Source organism: Crocodylus porosus, unplaced genomic scaffold, assembly GCF_001723895.1.
Source record: "Crocodylus porosus isolate Cpor-Errol unplaced genomic scaffold, CroPor_comp1, whole genome shotgun sequence".
NCBI lineage: Eukaryota > Metazoa > Chordata > Crocodylia > Crocodylidae > Crocodylus > Crocodylus porosus.
The window spans coordinates 27,660,508-27,678,230 of NW_017728910.1; the positions used below are offsets into that span (position 1 = coordinate 27,660,508).

General features: G+C 41.7%; 1 protein-coding gene across 6 annotated transcripts in view; it reads left to right on the plus strand.

Moving 5' to 3' along the window:
- The window catches only part of OPA1 (OPA1, mitochondrial dynamin like GTPase), a 77,651-nt gene that overhangs the window by 37,664 nt on the left and 22,264 nt on the right, over positions 1-17,723 (plus strand). For all 6 annotated transcript variants that reach the window (XM_019532929.1, XM_019532930.1, XM_019532927.1 and 3 more), the window contains 10 exons: positions 2,651-2,715; positions 2,817-2,893; positions 4,772-4,937; positions 5,225-5,377; positions 6,782-6,890; positions 7,242-7,321; positions 9,830-9,970; positions 10,962-11,078; positions 13,053-13,146; positions 14,968-15,078. In XM_019532929.1, coding sequence (XP_019388474.1) covers positions 2,651-2,715; positions 2,817-2,893; positions 4,772-4,937; positions 5,225-5,377; positions 6,782-6,890; positions 7,242-7,321; positions 9,830-9,970; positions 10,962-11,078; positions 13,053-13,146; positions 14,968-15,078 — 1,113 coding nt within the window. The remainder of the gene's footprint in view (positions 1-2,650; positions 2,716-2,816; positions 2,894-4,771; positions 4,938-5,224; positions 5,378-6,781; positions 6,891-7,241; positions 7,322-9,829; positions 9,971-10,961; positions 11,079-13,052; positions 13,147-14,967; positions 15,079-17,723) is intronic.

Sequence of the window (17,723 nt, forward strand, 5' to 3'; positions counted from 1 at the left end):
AGAACCTTGCATTTTTCAGTGTTAAACACCATCAGGTTCTCGTCCGCCCATTTGCTGAGCCTGTCCAGGTCAGCCTGGATCACCCTCCTGTCTTCTGGTGTGGATGCTTTACCCCAGAGTTCAGTGTCATCAGCGAACTTGGCCAGTCCGCTTCTGACTCCAATGTCCACATATTGTTCAACATCTTTATTAACTATGGGTCCAAGGACAGAGCCTTCAGGGGACCCCACTGGTCACAGGACACCATGATGAGTAACTGCCATCAATTACTACCCTCTGGGTCTGACCATAGAGCCAATTTCCCAGCCAGCGGATTGTGGTGGAGCCAAGGCCACAATTGGCCAGTTTGGCCAAGAGGTGATCATAGGATACCAGATCAAAGGTTTTTTTGAAGTCAGGATATATGATATCAATCTCTTCTCCCTTGTCCAGGTGATAGGTCACGTGGTCGTAGAAGGAAATGAGATTGGTCTAGCAAGACCTACCCACAAGAAACCCGTGCTGGCTATCCCTCAGGGTGTTGACGTCAGCCAGTCCATTAAGGATGGTCTCTTTAATAAACTTTTCTAAGACCTTCCCCGGGATAGAGGTCAGGCTGATGGGCCTGTATTTTGCCGGATCCGCTTTCCTCCCTTTCTTGAAGATCAGCGCCACATTGGCCTTCTTCCAGGCTCTAGGCACTACACCAGAGCTTCTTCTCATTTGTTTGCTTTCCAAGCCCTTGATTACCTTTGCTTACCTCTGGACCCTCTCTAACTTCTCCATGTCCTTTTTAAAATGTGGAACCCAAAACTGCACACCGTGCTCTAGATGAGGCCTAACCAGTGCCAAGTAAAGGCACTATCACCTCTCGTGTCTTACACCTAATGCTTCTGCTGATGTAGCCCAAAACTGCATTTGTCCTTTGTGCAGCTTCATCACCCTGAAGACTTGTATTGAGTCTGTGATCTACCAAGAACTTCCAAATACTTTTCATAGATTATAGAGTCGGAAGGGACCCAATGGATCATCGTGTCCAACCCCCTGCCCCTGGCAGGAAAGAGGACTGAGGTTGTACGACCCCAGCCAGGTGATTGTCAAGCCTCTTTTTGAAGACCTCCAAGTTAGGTGATAGGACCACCTCTCTTGGAAGCCCGTTCCAGACTTTGGCCACCTTTATTGTAAAAAATTTCTTCCGCAGTGCTGCCATCCAGCCAAGTGTCACCCATTTTGTATTTGTGTTTCTGATTCTTCCTGAGGTGCAGCATCTTCCATTCATCCTCATTTAAATTCATCCTGTTAGTTGTAGCCCAACTTTCCAATATTTTGAGATCCTTTTGAACTATGCTTTCAGCCTCCAACACATTTTCAGTCCTCAGTTTTGTGTCATCTGCAAACTTGCTCAAGAAGTTTTCTGTGCTGGAATCTAAATCATTAATACATTGAATAGCACCAGGCTGAGGACAGACTCCTGTGGGACTACATGAAACTTCCTGCCATTCTGACATAGACTCTCTAATAATTACCCTTTGCTTGCAGTTGTTGAGCCAGTTGTTTCTCTAGCTTATGATAGTTTTGTCCAGGCCATATTTCTCCAGCTTGTTTACCAGAAGGTCACGTGGGACCTGTCAAAAGCCTTGCTGAAGTCGAGATGCATGCTATCCACAGCCTTCCCTTAATCCACCCAAGTAATTACTTTGTCAAAGAAGATCAGGTTTGTTTGACACAATCTGTTTTTCATAAATCCATGCTGGCTGCTTGTGATGAGCCTTTCTTCCTCCAGATGTTTGCAAATGATCTTCCTTAGGCTATGCTCCAGTGATTTCCCAGGTATTGAGGTAAGGCTAAACTGGCCTGTAGTTCCCCCAGTCCGCCTTTTTTAAAGAGGGGCACTATGTTGGCCCTTTTCCAGTGTTATGGTACCTGGCCTATCTTCCACAGCTTCATGAAGATCATTTCCAAGGGCTCCAAGATCTCCTCTGCCAGTTCCTTCAGTACCTTGGGATGAAGTTCAGCTGACCCTGCTGACTTGAATTCATTCAGACCTATCAGAAGCTCTCTGACTGTCTCTCTTGTTATCTCCTCCCTCAGTTTGCCCCCTTCCTTATCTAGATAATCCTTATTTAGGTGTCTGGCTACATCTTATTTTTTTTGTGAAGACTGAGGCATGAATAATGTTAGCCCACAAAAAAGTATTAGGGAGCAGTAACTGCTGTTGTCCTCTGTTGCATGACAAGTTCCATTTTATTGAGGACCAGGGGTTGCCAAAGAGCAGCAGGACTGCAAGGGCAGATTACTCAGTTAGATGGTATCTGTTAAAAGGCTGGGTAGGATCTTTCACACCCCTTCCTGTCAAAGCAGATTCCACCCAGTGCCTTGGCTTGATTCTGTTTCCACTGATTTCAGGAGAGTTAAACTGAAAGCCCTGTTGACTATGTTTAAAAAATGTCAAACACCATCATACTTTTGCAACAGCCTTTCAAATTTGCATCATAAATAAGAAAAATAATGTATTCTATTTTTTATGCTTTGTGGTCTTTTTGAAATACCAAATGATTTGTCAGAAACAAGTTCCATGGGAATAGGTAGGCTGCTGAAATAGCCATGCAATCTCTTTAGATTATAAAGGAGTCTTAGTTAATATAGACATCTGATTCTTCTTTTCTCATAGCAACACGTTTTAATCTTGAGACCGAGTGGAAGAACAACTACCCACGGCTGCGAGAGCTTGACCGGGTAAATTACATTACATTTGTACTTGATATGTTATATAAAACTCTTGACTGCCTTAGACTGCAGATGTCTTCATTGGCTTTCACACTTTCTCTTTTCTGCAGAATGAACTGTTTGAAAAAGCAAAGAACGAAATCCTTGATGAGGTTATTAGTTTGACCCAAGTCACACCAAAGCACTGGTACAGTAGCTATCTGGTTTACATTTAAACTGTTTGCCTCTTTTCCAAAAACAGAAGAGTGTTTTTTCTATATTTCAGAAATGTTATTCAGTTTTAAAATAACTGTCACAAATTTACAGGATAGTTACCCCTCTTATGTCTTTTGCCTATCTGGAATGTACTTTTTCCCCTAAATATATTCCTTAGTTGCTAAACTTGTGTGTAGTTCCTGGCCAATAGAGGTTTAAGCATAATTTGTTCTTTTGTCTAATTGATATAAGACACAGTCGAGACAGCTCCAAGAGTGAAAATAAACAATGAAGTCATCTTTGTATCTCCTGTGAACTTCATGTGGGTCTCGATTAGGATCTGGGCCAGTATATCCAGAATTCCCTCAAGAGATAACTATTGTCTTAAAAGAAAAAACTGGGCACATGAATGTGTTTTGGAGTATGTGTTTAATGCAGCACATTCTTCTGAGTTTGTATTCTAGGCTCAGATTTCCGAGTTTAATGCAGTCCTCAGTATTTCCGTGCTTATCTCTTTCAGTTTAGCAGTGGATCTTGAGTACCCTGACCCATCACTTTTTTTCATTTCATCCAGTGGATTATGTCTGTATGATACTGATATTGATGTATTTGTAATCTGTCACAAGTTAGTGTCTCTACCATGTTCTAATTGTAAAATGTAGGGCATTGTAATAGAACTTGAAACCTTGTTTAAATTCCCATTACTACTAGTTAAGGTTAATTTGATTTAATGAAGATTTAAAGAAAAAACCTAAATGACAAATAATTGCTTGAGACTGCACTTCCTGATGGTCAAAAGATAGTGTACCTGTACCTTATAGTGCTTTTTTTAAGAAGCAAAGGCCATAGCTAATGGTTTCCAACACCCATTAAGTGAAAGTATCTTAGTACATCATCCTTCACTGCAGTGATGTTCTTATCTAAATAATTTTCTTAAGCAGTGAAGAAATGCTTAGGTACTGAACAAAGGGCTTTAAAGAAACCATCATTTTTTGCCAGCAGCAACAGTTATTTTCATTTGTCAATGATAAATGTTCCACAGTTCTTCCCTGTGTGTAAAATCTTTCAGTTGCTTTTTGAGTTCATATAAATAGCATTACAAGTCTTGAAAGCCTGTTTAAGCCAAAGTTCTGCCTTTAACAAATTGAAGCCTTCAGACCCATCTGTACTGATCTTGTAGGTAGCCACAGTAAGAGGAGAATAGGAATAGTTATCAAAAGTAAAGCGAACTTCTTTTGAGTTGGAAGGAAGTGAAATGATATTTCTGAGAAGTTCCCCAGAGATCTTGTTCTGCATTGATGTAGTTAGCATGGCAGCATAAGGAAAACATGAGACCTCCATATCCTGTATGTTACAACTCTGGTCCCTCTAGCCCAGAATATTAACTTCCAAAATATATTTCAAACCATAAAAATAAAAAAAATGCTTTAGGTTAAATCAGGACAAATAAGGCCTCTGTTCTGTGTACTCTGCATTCTAACTCTGCATAACGCACTGTAGATGGGAAAAATTATTCTTACTTGCTGTGTGTCTTCATTCAACCAATGTAACTAATGACCCTTGGCACGCATTCATGGTGAGATGGTCTCACAGGTGGAAACCCTAGACAGGTCCATTATTCATCGAGCCCATTGAAGTAGCAGTGAGAATTGCAGACAACTGTTTTTATTCACTCAGTGGAGTGGGCGGAAGAAATGTCAAAGATTTGTGTTCATGACATCTTTTGGAGGGAGTTGCTTGTACTCATTAGAAATAATGAAAGCATGAAATGCTACACGTCGGCCTGCTAGAGCAGTTTAAGGTAGACTTACTGCTTGGATCAGAGGTCTGCACTGGAAGCTATCACAAATGTTACAACTTTCCATTTTAGGGAAGAGATTCTTCAGAAAACATTGTGGGAAAGGGTATCTACTCATGTGATTGAGAACATCTACCTTCCAGCAGCCCAGACTGTGAATTCAGGAACATTTAACACCACTGTAGACATCAAGCTAAAGCAATGGACTGACAAGCAGCTGCCTAATAAAGCAGTAGAGGTTAGAACTTAATTTTTTGATGAATTTCAGTTGTATAAATGAAGATCTACACAGCTACAGGTTTGTATTTTCCTGTTAGCCATGGTTTTCTATATAGAGTTTGTTAAAATGCAAGTTATAAGTTGACTCAGTGGCTCCAAACCTTTCTTTTACCGTGGCCCGATGGGAGCGAAACGGGGGAAAACTCAGCAAATTACTTTAATATCCTTCATATCTTCACATGTAAGTATTAATGTTTACATGCATGACAGTTCTGTCAGTCAAATCACTTGTCACTAACTTTCTAGGTGGCATGGGCAACCCTGCAGGAAGAATTTTCTCGATTCATGACAGAACAGAAAGGAAAAGAGCATGACGATATCTTTGATAAATTGAAACAAGCTGTCAAAGAAGAAAGTATTAAACGGCACAAGTGGAATGAGAGAGCAGAAGATAGCTTGGTATGGGGTAGTATTTGTTCCTGTAGCTGACGGATCATTTGCTCTTGAATTCTTTTCATTTAAGATTCATGTTCACTTTGGTTGCATTTTTTTTAAATCCTTCATATGTTGAAAACTGTAATACACACCTGAGTTTTACACAGTGTATGTGCAACCGCCTTGGAATATTGCAGTATGAATCAGTGGTTCTCTCTCTTGTTCTGTTTACCTTCCATAGATCAGCTATCCTGCCACAATCCTTGCTTAGTTTAGAGAAAAACCCCCAAAAACTCTTGATTCATTGATTGCAAATGGAGTTTGAGTATCACATATACAAAGCATTGTGTCATTGCATATGCTGGGATGATTTGAGCAGACAAGGATTACCTGAAGGAAACTGGTGGAAGGGGTCAGACATATTTCAGCAGTGTGCAGTATGTTGCTTTTAAAGCTGTGCGCCACACTAACTAAATGCCAGAGATTTAATGAATTATTGTTTTATAGCCACATTCCAGGCTTGACCTCTTTTAAGTTCCAAATAAATCACATACCGTAGGCCATATAGGATGCATGTGGGTAAGGCAGACAGCTCTTCAGTGCAGATGGCACTAGCCATTTGCCTGTTCCTGTTGATTTCAAAATGAAAGGTACTGCTTAAAGCTATGCAATATGGGGCTCATGCGGACTGCCATTGTGGTTTGGCCTGCTGTAATGATTAAACCATGCCTTCCTTCATCAGTGGGTGTTAAATATGATGGTAGAGCTTCAGCTTCCCCATTGGGATTGCCCAGGCCTCTGAAGACAGGAAGCTATAAAGGAAGATGGGTGGAGTAATAAATCAGGCCGGATAGACCCGCACAAATATTGTTCCCTTTAGCATCTGCTCTGTGCCACTGTAAAAAGTAGGATGCTGGGCTAGATGGACCTGTGGGCTGACCCAGTCTGGCATCATGTTCCACAAGCACAAAAACCTAAAAAGGATTTCAAAAGCCCCCAGCAAGTCATTACTCTGATCTGTGTCCTCACGTCACACTGCTTTGTTAATCTGTTGGGCTCCGTCCAGTTTCCCTCTTGTAAATTTGCTGACAGTTTGCATCCAGTCAGTGTGGATCTGCTGGTGGCAGCTCTCCAGAAGAAAGTGCATCTTCTACATGGCCCTCCTGGTTTAGGCTAATTTAAGACTAATTTGTAGGATAATTGCCGCCTTTCTCTGTTTTTCTCACCTCATTGCTTTATGTTACATCAGGCTCTGCTTAGCCATGTGTTCCTCCTTATAGCTCCTTTTTCTTGTTACTCAGATCTCCCCTTTCAGCAGAAATGACAGGGTCTAGTTAGTTTGAGAGCTGTTAGTAACAGAACGCTAAGCTGAGACTGCATTTAATACTGTAAATAGAAAGATGAACCATTTGTGTCTTGTATTGTCAGAGAGTGATCCAGCACAATGCGTTAGAAGATCGGTCGATATCTGATAAACAGCAGTGGGACGCAGCTATTCATTTCATGGAGGAGACTCTCCAGAGTCGTCTCAAAGACAGTGAGTGCTCACACTTTGACAGCGGTTGCTGTGCAGTAATGTATGTGTACGTAATCACAACTATGTTCCACATGTAGTGCATTGTATGTTCTTTACCAGCGTTTGTTAGACTAGGACACTTATTTAAAATTAGTGGGACATGTATCTGAACCCTCTCCACCCCAACTGCTCTGGAAATCCCATCCTGCTTAAAAAGTAACTGAAAACTTAAAAAAAAATTTAAAGCTTTGAATTTCTTAAAAATGGGAATAAATGGTCCACTTTGAATCAGACACAAGGTTTGGTTAACAAGACATCCTTCCTGGTAGAGTACATGTTGACTGATCCCTTTAACCTTATTTCTTTTTTTAGCTGAATCTGTTATTGAAGATATGGTGGGTCCAGACTGGAAAAAGAGGTGGCTGTACTGGATAACCCGTTCCAAAGAGCAGGTGAAAGCAAATTCAGATATTGTCTGCTTCCCACGTGTATGCTTTTGTGGTAAACTTTGTGGTGATTAATAGCTAAGTGGTCTAAAATGTGGAACTGTCACTGTTGGTACTGCAAATGCAAAACAGGAAATTGTACATCCAGGAAATTGAAATATCCTGCTGTTTACCTCCAAGCTTTTTAAATGTTAGTCTGAAGAGCTTACTATCTGAAATTATGTACTTTGTCTGCCAAACAGAATCTGCAAACTGGTTATCTTTCATGATAAGGAATTTCATCTTTTTACTGCTCAGTCATGAAATATTTGTTGTAATCAATTAAGTTCTTCTTGGAGGAGATAAATTAACTAGTGTTTAAGCAGAGTGGAAACTCATTTGTCTTTCTCATAGTGTCTCATGATGTCCTGAAAGGTAGAGTATATCATCATGCTTTAATGGTGTCATCACTGTTAAATTATAAAGTACAGCTAGCATGCTAAAGGCAATTAGAATTGTTGCCTAAGCAGTCCCCTCTTACTTGCTCTTAAGTTTTGAAAAAATCCACTATATGTATTTAAACTGTCTTTGACCAGTCTGTGCCCACAGGGAGATTTATTTTTAGACTGTCACGCTACAGAGGTATAACTAAATTCATTTCTCATCTCAGAATTGATTATAATCTGAAGAAGAAAGCCTGACCAAAAAATGAGTTTTAATGATTTTATAGCTCAGAGGAAAGGAATCCAAAGTTCATTGTGTACAACAGAGGTGGAGATAGGACAGTTTTTGAAGTATTCCATCTCATTGGGTGTTGGGTGATTTGCTGAAGCTAACGTGGTCCCTCTTTGAGGAAGAGAGCAGTCACGGCTCAGGATTCTGGACTCCTCTGTGAAACTGAGACTGCAAGAGGGACCAGACTATAATGTAGTTAAACTAGGAGACTGATTCATGAAATGGAACAGAGTTAAGTTAGAGAAATCTGTGGAGATTTCCTGACCTGGGGATAAAGTACCTTGATCTGTTTTTCCAGTACTCCGTTTGTTTCTCTAACATTCAAGGTCAAAGCTGACTCCACAATCCCTGAGTTTAAGAAGAGAGTCAACGTTGAATAAGAGCAGACATTGTACCAGCAGTGTCTTCTTCAGAGGAGATATGAGACTCTGAAGTCACCGTGTACCTCAGACCTGATATGAGTGTAGACAGTGTGAGCACCAGAGAAGATATGAAGATTTGTAATGAAACGGTTTCACCCACAGCATCTAGGGTTTGACAAACAGTTGACAAGTCAATGGCAGGGTTCCCAGGCAATCAATCTTGGACCCACTCTGTTTTCAAGGTCCGTGGCTGCAGGGCAGCACACCATGCCAGGGCTTCTGTTCTCCGTGCTTTGAAGCCAGGAGTCAAGCCAGAGACTCCTGAGGCTTTCCATCTCCCAGCCATGGATCTGGGAGTCCTGACTGTCTTGAAGGCCTAGAAAACCCTGCTGTGGCCAGTACACTTAGGTCTGAGCTTTTGAGCATGCAGGAGGGAGCCTCAAGCTCATTGAGGCCCGAGTTGAGATTCTGGTGGCTTTTGGAACTTGCCGACACCGAGTGAAATTGTTAAGCCCTGGGAATCCTGCTCCCAGCTGTGTGAAACCTAACAAAATGTTGATTTTACTGAGCACCTGCAAGAATTACCCAGTCTGGCTACAGAATGCAGCTTTGCCAGGCTAGTGCTATCAGGGATTCCTGCCATGCCATGCCATGCCATGCTATGCCATGCCCTCAAGCTACCTGCTGCAGTCATGAGTCCCAGGAAATACAGCTCTAAGTATGGCTCAGCTCCAAGCTCTGCAGCAGCAAGCCTGGAGGGCCTCCACTCTGGAGCTATCTGGTCTCCCTGCTGGGAGCTGGACTGCGAAGTCTGTTGCAGACCTTCTAGGCACCCAGTCTCCCTGTGCTGCCTGACATGTTAGTTGGTAGACCAAAGAGCCAGCTGGCTTGAGAGTTCCCAGCACAAGGAAGTCCCATTGACTGCTGCTCTTAACAAGAATGTCAATTCTACTGAGCAGCTTCCAGATGCTGGAAGTACATTTGATATCAGAAACTCAGTCTGTTGGGGTTTCTGTTTCATTTCCAATTCATAGTTCACAGGAGGTTAAAGAAGTTTTCTCATGATCTAGACTAGAGCTAAATTTAAACAAATGGAAACTCCAGGTGAACTAGAGTTCTGCATTTTGGTCTGGTCTACTAAACAGAAAAAAAGGTTGATGAAACTTTTGACTTAGGTGGTGGCTATGTGATTGTCTGTTTCAAATTTTAAATGCAGGCCTTAATTAAAATTATTATGTGCAAATAGTTCACACTTGTTACACTTTCATCCTTATCAAGTATAAGAGAGTTGTTAGTCCTATGTGGTCTAGCAGCAAAGGTCCAGCATGTTGTATAAGTTAACATCAACATGGAGTCACAAAGTTTATGCCAAGAGGTTGCCAGTTGTAAGAAATGCAGGGATTGTGTCTGTGCTTTAATTGAACCTCTCTCATTTTAGCATGTTCGTAATGAAACAAAAAATGAACTTGAGAAGTTGATCAAATGTAATGATGACCATGCTGCTTACCTGGCAAATGACGAGGTAACAACTGTCCGGAAGAATCTTGAGGCAAGAGGAGTAACAGTGGATCCCTGTCTGGTAAGATGTAATGTTGTAACAGAACATATGGAAGCTCTTTGTGTACATTTGTAGGCCCTATTTAGCTACCATAAAAAGGATTGTATCTAAACATCAAGTTTGTAATCCAGATGTTTTAAAAAAATTACTAAATGAGTGCTTGCACGCAATGCACAGATTTCTTGTAAGGCCCTTTCTGCTGGCTGTCAGACAACAGCTCTGCAGCCCTTTGGAACTTGACAGCTTGGAGTGAGCTCCGAATCTGCTGAGTAGATATTCTTTTCCCCCTTATAGAGGCTTGTATTGTGGACTGTCCATGCATACATTATGTAATGGATTCATGTGCCACGGGACAGGAGCCATTAAATATATTTAGTGTTATTTTGGAAGGATATGTGATTTGTCCAATGTTGTGTCCACTTGATCACTGGTACTTGATAAAACAAAGTACTTATCGCATATGAGTTTGTAGTATTGGTCATGAACAATCCTGATCAAAAGGACTTCTAAATATATAGTTTTTAATAAATCCACTCAATAAAAGTTCCATTAAAATAGTTGAGTATACCTTTTTCTGGATAAACATTAACTAAAGTGTGCTCTACAAAAGCCTTGATTCTGTGCCGTAAAAGGACAGCCTGTGCACTATATAACCTGTAACTTGACATTTTAACTCAGATGAACCGTGTGCTGTTTCAGAATGTGTACAAGGTTCTTCAGCCTTCTAAGAGGGTGTTGAAAACTGCGAGATGTAGAATGTAAATGCTGTGACGGTTTCCTTTTTAGGGTTTGTGTTAAATTTAGTTTAAAACTTGGTTTATGCTATAACTTCCATTAATTTTCCAGTTGATAACCAGTCCTTGATTAACTGTTAAATTTTATCCAGCCTGAAAAAACACAATTTATTCTAAACTCTTTATTCTTGGTTTTTGAGAAGAGATGTGATTGTTAAAGTGTAACACTGCTAGTAAACTGATATATATTTCATCCAGTTTGAACACTGTCGTTGTAGATTAAAGACACATGGCACCAAATCTATAGAAGACATTTCCTGAGGACTGCTTTGAGCCATTGTAATCTGTGTCGAAGAGGCTTTTATTACTACCAAAGGCATTTTGTTGACTCCGAGGTAAACTGAGGAACACACAAATACTAGCGTCTTGGGAAGCTGAGCAACCTAAATGGCTATGGAAGTATAGCTAGCAAGAAATATACTAGTTTGCAATTAGTTTAGTCCTTTATTTATGCATGTTAATATTAGTATGGTCTTTCTGAGTCTGGCTAGCTAGTACGTTGGCCGAGTTGGTAGCATTGAGTCGTGCAGTAATTCCAGAACCTGTCCACAAGATGTCAGTCATTAACTAAGTGGCTGTTACAGGAATTGCCAAACTTCTAACCCTTCTGGCTGTAAACCCAAATCCTGCCACAGCCAGGATATGCAGTTTTTGAGATGTGCATGTCTTGATTTGTGTGCAAAGCCTCAGCTCAAATCTCTTGTTGTTAAATGGCTGCATAGAATAAATGATGAGTGAACTGAAAAAATAGAAAGTAATAAATGAACAGAGGGAGAGAAAGAGAGTGTTTTTATTTAAATACTTCTTTCTCCAGGAGCTGTACTTAACACTGCCCAGAGCTTCATGTGGCCCGCAAGATGTGGCTTGGCCAACCTCTTCTATTACCTGGCAGCATTGCTCTGCAGAGTGCTATGAAAGTTTCATGTTACCATCTGGTGATTTGATATTCTGTTGGTATCTACTTAGCTCTGCCAGAAATGTCTGATTTCCTTGTCAGTATCTAAATTTCAAAGTCATAGTACAGGGAAAGCCTTCATGATAAGTGAAGGGTTTTCATTTTTGTTGTTTTTTCCCCCTGGGGTGAGGATAGAGAAATCTGCGTTAAGAGCATAAAGAAGGGTTAATGTATGGTACAAGAGGAAAGATCCATATGAAAGTAATTTACTTTTTTATTATTAATCCACCACATAGCTAACAATCCGACCTTTCCTCTTAAACCTTTTATTATCAATGCGACTGTCAGTCTTTATAAAGGTTAAGAGACAAATGACAGTTTTGTTCTCATGCAAAAGCTGCTTTGGAAATCTGTTTTTGTTCCTGAAAATGCATGTCATCCACCAAAGCTTAAAATGGCTTGGTACCAATTTGTATTTAAAATTAGAGGGTGAGATGATTAAGAAAGCATCACCCAAGTTTTAGTCTGTCACCTTTTATAATTTAATGTATAGTTTGCATTTTAAATTATTGGCAGTTTGGCAGTGCTGCTGGAAACAAAGGGAAGAACTTATGAGACATTAAATTAGAGTGATTTTAAATAAGAGAAATTTCAAAGGAAAAAAAGCCCCAAGATTTTTTTTTTTAAATAGTTAAGCTCTGGCTATGATTAGTTGGGAATAAACCCTTGTAGTTAGAAACCCAGCCCCAGAAGCTTCTCTGCAGGGCCACTGTGATGACAGTAGGGGAAGAAGGGTGCCTCTGCATGGAGTTTCAGAAAGGCTTGGGAGGCTGCAGTCTGTGGCAAGCACACGGATACAGTCAGCAGATTCTGTTGGAGTTCATATCCTGACTTTTCTTTCCATCTATTACTCTCTTCATCAACTCCTCTATGGAGCTGGAGTTATTCTTCTCTGCCCAGCCAGCGGGAATGGAGGCTGCATTTCCTTTCCTTTGTTTAATACCTGTGCATCCCTTAACCCTAGCACCCTCTTCACAGGCATTCATCAGACAGGGAGACGGGCTGAGTCCCAGAATTTTTTATTTTATACACGTATACATACAGCAAAGCATCCACAGAGGCTTAGGTGTACAGACTGGCATGCATGTAGTACAGGCAGCTAATTTATAAGTGCTGATCTTTCCACTGGAGAAGCGTGATCAGCTGGTGGCAGGGAGCAGAAGGAACATATAAAGCTAACACTGGCCTTTCTCATGTACAGCACATGCAAAGAAACACTGATTACGTAAGTTAGTGTATGCGCGTGTTAGTCTCCCTGCCTTATTCTTCTCAAAAGCATATCTTTTAAGAGTCTGTTCTGTTCACTGAAACTCCCAGACAAGAGATGCTAACAAGTTTCTTCTGACTGTTTCAGCTTGAATGTAATGATGTGGTTCTCTTCTGGCGCATACAGCGAATGCTGGCAATTACAGCAAACACACTGAGGCAACAGCTTACCAACACAGAAGGTAAGGATTTCGGTGTCTACCTTGTCTGAAATATAATGCTAATGTTAAAATATTTCTAATGCTATCACATCAGGATATTGCTCTCAACTTCATTCTGGCCCATTGTCTTTTTTAATTTTTTGGTGTTAAACGGTTGTCAGATTTTGAAATGGGTTTAAAATAGCATGGCAAAGACTCCAAACCATGGGAATACCCTTCTACAAATTATCTTCAGATGCTGACTTGCCATGCAGAGCTAGATAGTGAAATCTGTTGTAAGCAGAGAGAACTTCATAAAACAGTTGCCAACTTTGTTCTTTTTCAATCTGATCTTTTGCCATAGGTTTAATAAAATCCGTACGTTTAATTCTAAAATATCAATATAAAATAAATTTGTAATGCATAAAAACATTTCAGGCGTTATGTTCTAAGACACATATTTTCCTAAGACGAACACATTTATACATTAATCAATTAGCACCATGGTGACTACTAATAATGAACTCCCAGCTGTGAACCAGAGACTCTTTCAAGCCAACCTCTTAGGAAAAGATTGAGTAAACAGGGAAACCTTGCCACTTGCCCTGTAAGTCAACAAACCCTCCACAGCAAAGCCTCTGTCCCTAAATATACAAAGCAAGGGACTGTCATCTTGAGTAGCCAGCTGATTGATCTCCCCTGCTGGCATGGATCACCAAGAGCCTTGTCTCTAACAAACACAGGGCCCAAACTATCAAGGGCTCTACAGATGAAATCAACACCTCAGATTCCTCCAGGGAGGCAGTTCGGATCCTGTAGAACACAAGGGCATTGTGTTCATTGTTTGACCATCCAAAAGGAGGAGTCCTGATCTCTTTAGCAAGCAAAGGTGGACAAAAGTGCTCTTGGCTCAAACTTAAGAAGTGCCATACTGGGGCCACAGCTGTTATCTGGGCATCCTAAAACAACTCGAGATCCAATAACCCCATGCAAATTTGTTCAAAAGAAGTTCCCTCAGTCTAAGGATCTAAAGTTCTCTGTATCTTGATGTCCCTTTGTTTTCTGAAGAATGAGCTTTACCTGATTATTTCTCATCTAGGCCATGTACTGGGAAAGTTGAAATGTTTTAATAATAAGTTTCAAAAACCCCACACCAAGTATGGTGCCACTAACTTGCTAGCAGTACTTTGCATCAGTGGATTTACAATCAGTGCTTTACAAACATAGTCAGTATCGTCATCCCCATTTTACAGAAGGGCACACTGAAGCACAACACAAGTGACTTGTCCAAGGTTGCTCAGTAAGCCAGTAGAAGAGCCAGGAATCGAACCCAGGTTTCCTGCATGCCAGTTGAGTGCTCTCTCCACTAGGAAGTATAAGTAGTAAAGCACTGGGTGTTATCAGTATGATGACACTGCAGCTTCAGCAGACTCCCCAGTGGCCTCCTGTCCTCCTTATACTATCCAAAATCATACAGATGTGTAACTGCCCACCTTAGCATGTGCATCCTGTGAGTCATCTCAGCAGAAGAGCTTCAGCTCTTGAACTAAAAAGTGTTGTGATAATACTTGGAAGGCCAGGCTCAAGCTTTGTCCTACTTCTCCTGCTGTGTTGGTCCTGAGAGAGTCTTTTCTGTCATGATATGTGTTAATGCTCATCTCTGTTTTCCCTCCTTTTTTCCTTTGAGCTTTTAAATCATTGATTAAGTGTGATCACAACCACCCTTTCCCACAAAATCAGAGGCCCCCCCCCCAAAAAGCTGGATTTTTCTTCCAAAAAAATTTGCAAAGAGAGGTCATTCTTCTGATGCATAAATTCCTCCCTCTTGAAGAATTCACCACTATTTAAATCACACTTTTACAGTCAGGCGTTTGGAGAAGAATGTAAAGGAAGTGCTGGAAGACTTTGCTGAGGACAGCGAGAAGAAGGTTACATTACTAACTGGCAAAAGGGTCCAGCTGGCAGAGGATCTCAGTGAGTAGCTGTTTTACTTCAGAAATAACTCAGAAGAAAGCAGATCAGTGGTACTGACCTTGTTTACTGTGAACCAAAAATAAGGTTGAGTTTGTAGTGATAAATGTTTTCTCCACGCGCTGGCATTTTGTGTGCATTTTTCATGGAAGATTTTTAAACATTAGGAAAACCTTTACTTACTGCAGTATGGCGGCGATGCTTTGTCTCACATGAAACTGTGACACTTGTTTACTGACAGTGCTGTTAAAACAGATTGTTTGATAATGCCCTTTTGCATGGGGCAGGTCTGGATCTGCTATGGAGTAGTGACAAGATGGTTCAGTGCTGCTCCCTTTTAAGCCAGCATCTTTCTGCTGAGTTTGTAAACTTAGATCCTGTGTAAGTGCATTTTGGGGACAATTGTAAAAAGTTTATGATCTCCTGCTATTTCATGAGTGATGCACTGGCAGAGCCCTGGTACCTCCACCAAGCAGTCGGCCTACGTACAAAGCCGAACCCCTGGAAGAGAGGGAAAAAGTACTGGGGAAAAAATAGTCTGTCATCTTGGAATTAACATGGACCCAAAGGGAACCAAATTAAAGTCTAAGTCAACCTTCTTACTAGCATTTCCTAACTTCAGATACTTGACTGCTCAATTAATTTTCTTTTGACATAACTTCTGGGTTTATATTTTGGATACTGAGCATAACCTAGTCTGTTGGCCTGTTCTCCCTCCAACTTAGCGAAGCATATTCTAAGGTGCAGCATGAGAGAGCATTAAAGCATATAATTACTGCAATATTTTCCTATTTGTGGGTTGTTATTCTACACCTGCGAAGGTTATGATCTCTTGCATATGAATAACACCACATAAGAACAAATATGTCATAAGCTGAAAGCTAAGGTTGTGCTCTTGGTCCAGCAGTTTGTATGATTGCATTGAGAGTATTATCTTTAAATTTAGATCATTTAGGTATTCATTTTTCTTTGAAATAGGAGTGCCATGATATTTTTGAGTTCTACAGAATAAGAATTTTTGGTGGGACCTTTCTGATCTGTCTCCTTATCTCAGCACCTATGAGAAACATCACTGGTCCTGGCAGTACACTCTTGTTAGCACATGGCAATTAACATCAGGTGATCTGTACTGCTTCAGCAGTTCTGTGTCAGTCCTTCTACACTGCTATTTTTATCTCTCAGGTTGTGGAGTCTGTATCATCAAGGTGCGTGAGGGGAATTCAACAGCAATTCTGTGTTTAAACTGAAGTGCAGAATATCAATATTTAATGAAAATATTAGCTCCCTCCTTAGGAATGAATCCTGTTTTGTTAATTAAATGTTGCCTTTTTAATATTTCACCTTCTTGTTTTGCCATTGTGTTATGTTTTGAGCAAAAGCTTGCAACAGTAATGCGATTCTTTGTTCACTTTGATTTGTCCTTGATTCTTCAGTGCTATAACATTGCTAGTAATTTTCAGAAAAATATACAGTATTTATGCAAATCTAAAATACTTAGAAGTAAAAGCAAGGAGTTATGGAAGCTAAGAGTCCAGTAAACAAGACAGCTGTGGTTTCCAGTTGGGTTAATTTCTGGTTTATTTTTCTGGTTTCCAGTTGGGTTACTTTAGGGGATAATGTCGGTTAATACACTAAAGCAAGGGTCAGCAACATTATTGAGCCAAGTGCCAAAAACCCTGCAACCTGGACTTCATGGATGTTGGCGTGCCAGGGGTAGACAGTGGGGCAGCTGCAAGGTACCCGGTCCTTGTCGTGGGACAGCTCCAGCCCCTTCCCTGCTGTGCTCCGCAACATACATGTGCAGCTGCAGCCAGCAATGAGCCAGGCTGGGACTCTGGACCCCAGCGCAGCCACCTACAACCTTGCGGCTGTCTGCTGCAAGCAGCCTGGGCTGTGTCTGGATTGCCACTTCGGTGTAGGGGGAGAGGGAGCTGCTCCAGGGGCCGGCTGTCCCCCTGAAGGGCTTCTTCAGGCAGCAGCTGCAGCAGCCTTCCAGTGCCCGCCATCTCCTGATCACAAGGCATCAGGTGAGAATTGGTTGAGTGCACACAAAATAAATGGCATGGGGGAGGAAGGGGGGCAAGTTTGCAGCCACTTCCCCCCGCAAAGTAAAGATTTACAAACCAGAGCCATCATTCAAACAAATGTACCAACCCCCCCAGCCCCAAATGCACTGGGGCAACACATTGGGAGAGGAGGTAAAGACACAGGAGAGCTGCTGCTGACCGCCAGGCATGGGCACTGCAAGGCAGAGAGCCCAGGGCAATGCCCCCTCACCCACCGAGGGAAGCCCATGCAGTGAGCATATAACCCACACGGCAAAGAAAGGGTGGGGGAGCAGGGCTAAGCTGCTGCTTGCAGCAGGCAGCTGCAAGTGGCTGCACCAGGGTCTGGACCCCCGGCCCGGTTCATCGCTGGCAGCAGTTTCACATGTGCCTTGGGAAGCATGGTGGGGAAGAGGCCATGGCTGCCCTGCCTCCAGCCCCTTCCCCGCCATGCGCCTTGTGGTGCACGTGCACACACTGCTGCCACATAGCCCGGGCTGCTTGCAGCAGGCAAACCGCAAACAGCTGCACCAGGGTCCGGAGCCCTGGCCCGGCTCTGTGGCAGCAGCAGCTGCACATGCATTTTGGGGCACATGGAGAGTA